At 26.0% G+C, this 6785-nt stretch overlaps 1 protein-coding gene across 1 annotated transcript; it reads right to left on the bottom strand.

The window, feature by feature from the left end:
* Positions 1 to 1541: 1541 nt before the first annotated feature.
* LOC126555697 (uncharacterized) lies at positions 1542 to 6210 on the bottom strand. Its single transcript, XM_050210591.1, has 3 exons — positions 5908 to 6210; positions 5653 to 5799; positions 1542 to 1589 (listed from the first exon to the last, which is right to left on the bottom strand). The coding sequence occupies exons 1-3, from the start codon at positions 6208 to 6210 to the stop codon at positions 1542 to 1544; spliced, it is 498 nt and encodes a 165-aa protein (XP_050066548.1).
* Between the last annotated feature and the right edge of the window lie 575 nt (positions 6211 to 6785).

Below are 6785 nucleotides of genomic sequence, written 5' to 3'. Positions count from 1 at the left end.
ATAATTTTTGATGACGTCATATGTGGTCCGCAGTCAGTAATCAGAGAATACTTCTCAATTTGTAGACATTTAGGTGCTAGTTCAGTATTTTATTTAGCACAAACATATTCTAAAATACCAAAACAGTTAGTAAGAGATAACTCAAATTTTTTAATAATACTTAAACAAGACGATACAAATTTACGACATATATTCAATGATCATTCGTCTACAGATATGGATTTCATTGAATTTCGGAAAATTTCACATTTATGTTGGAATCATAGTGATTATGGGTTTATGGTTATGATTAGACTCGGGAAATGAATGAAGGAAGATATAGATGTGGTTTTCATACTTTTATTAAAATAAAATAAATGTAAGTACCTATAAATATAAATATAAAGTGTAACTGAAATTATATACATTGTGTTGTCAATAGTCATACGATACAGTTATATTCACATTATTATTTGAAATGATTAAAGAAAAAGTTTTATTGGAAAATTTAATAACCTCAAAAAAAAATATAAAACTAAAAATAATGGAAATGAAACGTGGTATCATAGATTCCGACAACTATTTTCGTGAAGCATTTAAACCAATAATAGAACCATTGAGCAACCAAACAGAAAAGAATACACAACTGGCTGATGAAATAAAACCGGAAACTTCAGACGTTAGTGATGATGATAATGATAACGAATTAAATTCATCATTTTCAAATTTTTTCAATAAACGTCCTACATCAAAACGATATGATAAATCATATGGTATGTATTATGATAAAGCCAGTGATTCATATAAAATAAGAGGCCACTCTGGAACTTTTAGTCATGGTAACTTACAGTTATTTAATAAATACTATCCATGGACTGAAGGACTATGGTCTTTACTATGTGAGAAAGAACCAAAAAATACAACTCTACAAGATATGGTATCTTATTACGACATTTTAAAAACTTCACGAGCTCATTTAAAAGCAGATGGGAAACCTAAAACCTCAAAGTTTCATAAATGGACGAATGTTGTAAAACCTCTATACGATAGAATGAAAAATGAGGAAAATCAATTAAACGAAGAAATAGATAAAATTGATAACTCAAGAACTCCTCGATTAAGTTTAGCACAAATTACCGATCATTTATCTAGATCTAACACTAAACCTAGTAATATTCATAATAATACAACTATACCAAATGATCCATTTGAATTTCGTCCAACAGCAAACAGTTCTCTGACTACAGATCCAAAGAATGAAAAAATGTTTAATTTTACTGCAACCCCAAAGGTTAAGAGAGGTTCTGGTTTATATAAAGATGAAATACCTCAAACACAATTAGTTTATTATGACGATCCGAATGAACTAGTAACTTGATTAAATCTTCTAACATCATCACAAAATGTTGGTGATACTGATGTCAATAATAAAATTATATCAATTTTAGAAGAATTACGAGAGAGAAATATTATAGTAGAATGACAATCTTAACCAGTTTAGCTGAGGGAGTTACATGGACCAGCGAGAAAAATATTTCCTAGACGAAGCGTAGTAACACGGTTTAAAGATGATCTCTGGCAAGCTGATTTAATAGACATGCAACCACATTCTAGAAAAAATAATGGTTTTAAATTCATTTTAATTATTATAGATACATTTACCAAGTATGTGTAGGTAGAAGCACTAAAAAATAAAACAGCAAAGGAGTGTACAAAAGGTAAAATAAAAATATTTAAAAAAAAATCAACCAAAATTATTACAAACAGATAACGGAACAGAATTTTACAATAATGAATTTCAAAGTATAATGAAAAAGTATCATATTAGACATTATTCAACATACAGCAGTATAAAGGCTGGTATGGTTGAACGCGTTATAAGAACAATAAAAAAAAAAATTTACAAATATTTTACATCAACATGGAATTGGATAAATTCAATTTTTAAATTAGTATATAATTATAATAATACAAAACATTCAACAATAAAATGTCCACCACACGAAACTTGGATCAACCCGGTTACAATAAAAAGAAAAACATTACAAATTAATACATCAAATAAACTTAAATTTAAAATTAATGACAAAGTAAGAATATCTAAGTATAAACATAATTTCAGTAAAGGTTATACACCAAATTGGTCAACAGAAGGTTGACTATTTCTAAAATTTTAAATACAGATCCTTTAACTTATCAACTAAAAGATAGTTCAAATAATATAATATTAGGCTATTTTTATACACAAGAATTAAAAAAAATATTTTTTCCCTACACCTTTCTCATTGAACGTATTATAAAAAAAAATAAAAACAAATTATATGTTAAATGGTTAGGTTTTAACAACAGTCATAATTCGTGGATTGATGTAAACGATACTTTAAAATAGTAAATAAACGAAATGTATCAATCAATATTTATTATTTTAATTGTATAAACCATTTTATTATTACAATGTTTGGATCTATTTCATTTTTATGTTAATTTATTTTTTAAAACAAGTTAACTGCCTTGAGTATCATATATGATACACAACTAACTATCCAATTTCGTCCTATAAATTTTAACGGAAATGCCAACTTTGCCTTGAGTATCATATATGCTTCTCGCTTATCAGACGAATCTCGTCCTAGAGAAATATTGTAGTCAAACCATGTTGGTCACACTACTTTCTTGAATAATATCGATATTATTTCTACACATGTTTATTTATTTCATGATAACAATTCAATCTGTGATAAAATTAATCGGTTTAAACTGAGTATCATATTTGATACTCAGGCCCCAGTAGGATTCTTATTAATCTTTTTGTATACAATTTCTGTGGTTTTCCTGTTTTTATATTCAACTAAAAGTTATTTATAGTTATAGTTATATTTATAATTATATATTTAATAATCAATTTATATATCAGTATGGACAACTTATTGCGCTATCATTTTAATTATTTTGTGATTTCCAAAAAAAAGTTAAACGTTTTTCGTATATTTTATTAAGTTAGGAGAGAGGCCAGAACACCATATGATTATAAATATTGTGTAGTATTTTATCCAATTGTTGTATTGACATAAATTAGTGTTATGAAGTTATAATCTAACTAAATAAATGAGTGCATATATGATACTCAAGGCAACCGTGTTAAGTTGTGTTGAGAAGCTAATGTAATACACAAGGCGCCATTGGTAAATTTGTGTTAATTTACATGGACGAAAATGAAAAGTAGACTGTGTATCATATTTGATACTCAAGTCGATTTTGGTAAGTTAAGTGAAATTGATAGGGCAGTCAACTTGTTAATTGATTACCGAATGTTATAATTGAATTAAATCCGTTAATCTTTTTACTACCATATCCCTACTAATTTGCCAATCGATGTAAAACTTTGTCTAAAATAAAATAGAGTTCACTCAGATTTTCAATATCGATTTCTAATGTGGAATTATAGGTTTTGAACGAATATTTGGTTTATCAAAAATTATTCTAGGTTTGTTCATTCTGAAAAATTAAATGTTATACTGTTCAGCTAATTGTTTAAACATGCAATTTAGTAATAAAAATAAAAATAATGAATAAATAACGTTTTTTTTTTTTAAATTGTATTTATCCTATATTTTATTTAATTAATATTATTATTTCTATTGAATAGGTACTATATCAATTTTACATAATTAAAAAAAATAAAATAAACTATTTTTTTAAACGATAGTGACCATATGCAATAGTATTAATACCATCACGCATAATAATCCTTTTATCGTCATTCGCACTAAGAGCAATTTTATCTATAGATTTAGAATAAACAAAATGGTCTTTTGATTGTATAAAATGCATAGATTTACATGGATACATGTCAATTGATCGAAAAACAATTGATCGCATGACAATTGATCGAAAACTATTGATCGAAAAACAATTACTCGTAAACGACAATTCATCGAAAAGAAATAATTGCTCGCAAAATTAAAAATTATATTATTATTGATAAATAAAAAAAAGGTCATATAAAAATTATATAATCATATAATTATATATAATATATTATAATATAGGTATATAATATATATCATATAATTTTAAAAAGGTCGTTAAAAATGCTAAATAATTTCAAAAAATGGTCGTATAAAATTGATAAATAATATTTAAAAATGGTCATATAAAATAACTAAATAATTTCAAAAAATGGTCGTATAAAACAAATAAATAATTTTAAATAATGGTCATATAAAATAACTAAATAATTTCAAAAAATGGTCGTATAAAACAAATAAATAATTTTAAATAATGGTCATATAAAATAACTAAATAATTTCAAAAAATGGTCGTATAAAACAAATAAATAATTTTAAATAATGGTCATATAAAATAACTAAATAATTTCAAAAAATGGTCATATAAAACAAATAAATAATTTTAAATAATGGTCATATAAAATAACTAAATAATTTCAAAAAATGGTCGTATTAAACAAATAAATAATTTTAAATAATGGTCGTTAAAAATTGCTAAATAATTTCAAAAAATGATCGTATAAAATTGATAAATAATATTTAAAAATGGTCATATAAAATAACTAAATAATTACAAAAAATGGTCGTATAAAATTGATAAATAATATTTAAAAATGGTCATATAAAATAACTAAATAATTACAAAAAATGGTCATATAAAATTGATAGGTTAGGTATATATAAATAAGGATAGATAATACGTAAAATTAAAAATTAAATTTGTAATTGAAAATTATAGGCTATTCCACGTAGATAATCTAGAATAAATAAATCATTGTAATCAGTGCAAATTTTTTTAATTCTCTTAGCCCTATCTTGATATTTTTTTTTTTCTGAGGTTCTATGCCAGATATATACTGTTCAATTTTTAATCGATTTATGCTTTCTTCTTTCTTTAAAGCTTCAATAAAACGCCATATTGATGGATGTTTTCCACTTATGATTGACGTAAAACAGTTATGCCAACCTTCAACGGAATTATTTGTTGTAGCTATATCTTGTTCTATTCTTAAAAAACAGTTCCACATTTCAATTTCAAATTTTGGTTGTTTTCGTCTTCTTCTTCTGTCTAATTACCAATCCAGGTATTTTCAAAATAGTCTAAAAATTGCTCTAATATTTCTTCATTTTCTGTATAAAAATTACTTTCAATTAAAACATTATATGAACTTATTATATCATCCTTTGGTACAAATGCTAAAGCTGGTACATTCTTATTTGCAATGCAAATTCAGGGTCTTCACTGTATTTTTTTGTAAGCCAAATTCCTGAACATGACGCCATATACACTGGGACAAATGAAAAAAACACCCATTTACTTTAGTACTAGGAAATTCTGTTTTAATTGCATTAATAGAAGCTTTTTCATAATCAATCATTATAGTTTTTGGATTTAAATTTGGTTTTAATGACTTTAATGCATCAAACATCCGACGATAGGTATCTTCTTTTTTATCAGGTAGTAATACAAAGACACTGGGAATCACATTTGAATAGCATATACCATGAATTGTGTATAATTGTGTAAAAATCGGTGGAGCTACCGAAAACGTTCCATCACAGAACCAATGTTCGCAATTCTCCATAAAATCCAAATTTTTTTGTGTAGTGAAAATCAAAATACGCGGTAGGTTTGTGCCACTGTCATAATGTAAAAATAACTCACCGTCACTTGTATTTCGATACTCCTCAGGAATAATAAAATCAAAATTATTTGGTTAGGAGGAGAAGCTTCTTCTCTTTGCCGAAGACGTTGAATTGTTCTTTTTAACGTTTGAACACTTGGCATATCTGCAGCAAGAGCACTTGGTAACTAATTATATAAAAAATAATTTTAATTAATTTAAAAATTATTGTTATAGGTTTAATGTATATTTATATTAGGTACCTAGCTATAGTAAAATATAATATTTTATAATACCTGAGATGAAATTTCTCCAATAACAGCATGAGTACTAAGCGTAGTTTGGGAAGAAATCTCCTTTAAATGTGATACAGCCTTCTTAACTTCAATTTTTGCTGCATTTGGTACATGATTATTATGTTCGATGAACTTCACGATATTTTCGTTCACAACATGAACTCGACCTTTGCATTTTATTTTTTTACTTTCGGAGCATTTCCAATACACTTTTTCATTATAAATTTTTTCTTGTGTATGTAAAAATCCTTTATACTGTAACATTTTTTTATTTTTTTCACTATTTACATACACTAAACTCATGATGGCTAAACTTAAAACGTGTCAAATGTATTTGAAGTAGGTACACTATAATGATAGGAACACTGAAATGATAATAATCTCGGATTTGCCATACACCACGTCAACGTACGATATAAAATTACTATCGTGGTTGAATCCAATATTATCTTTATATCTAAGTACAAAGTGCACTACGTCGATGTACTATATAAAATTATTATCGATATGACTCGACGGAAATATGAAGTGAGCCGGTCTATTATTAAAAGCTCTTTGACAGCATTTCCTAAACTTATTCTCTGCCGGGCCCCTTAGAGATTGATTTACTATTTACTGTTTAGCAATTTTATACGACCATTTTTTTTATATTATTTAGCAATTTTATATGGACTTTAAAAAAAAAATAATAATAAGGTAGGTAGGTATCAATAATATTATAATAATAATATAATTTTTAGTTTTGCGAGCAATTATTCTTTTCGATCAATTTTCGTTGCGAGCAATTTGTTTTTCGATCAATAGTTTTCGAGCAATTGTTATGCGATCAATTGTTTTCGATCAATTGACGGGATACCCAGAATTTCATGCCAACATTT

The sequence above is a fragment of the Aphis gossypii genome, unplaced genomic scaffold (assembly GCF_020184175.1).
Source record: "Aphis gossypii isolate Hap1 unplaced genomic scaffold, ASM2018417v2 Contig01011, whole genome shotgun sequence".
Classification (NCBI taxonomy): domain Eukaryota; kingdom Metazoa; phylum Arthropoda; class Insecta; order Hemiptera; family Aphididae; genus Aphis; species Aphis gossypii.
This window is presented reverse-complemented; position numbering and strand designations above follow the sequence as displayed.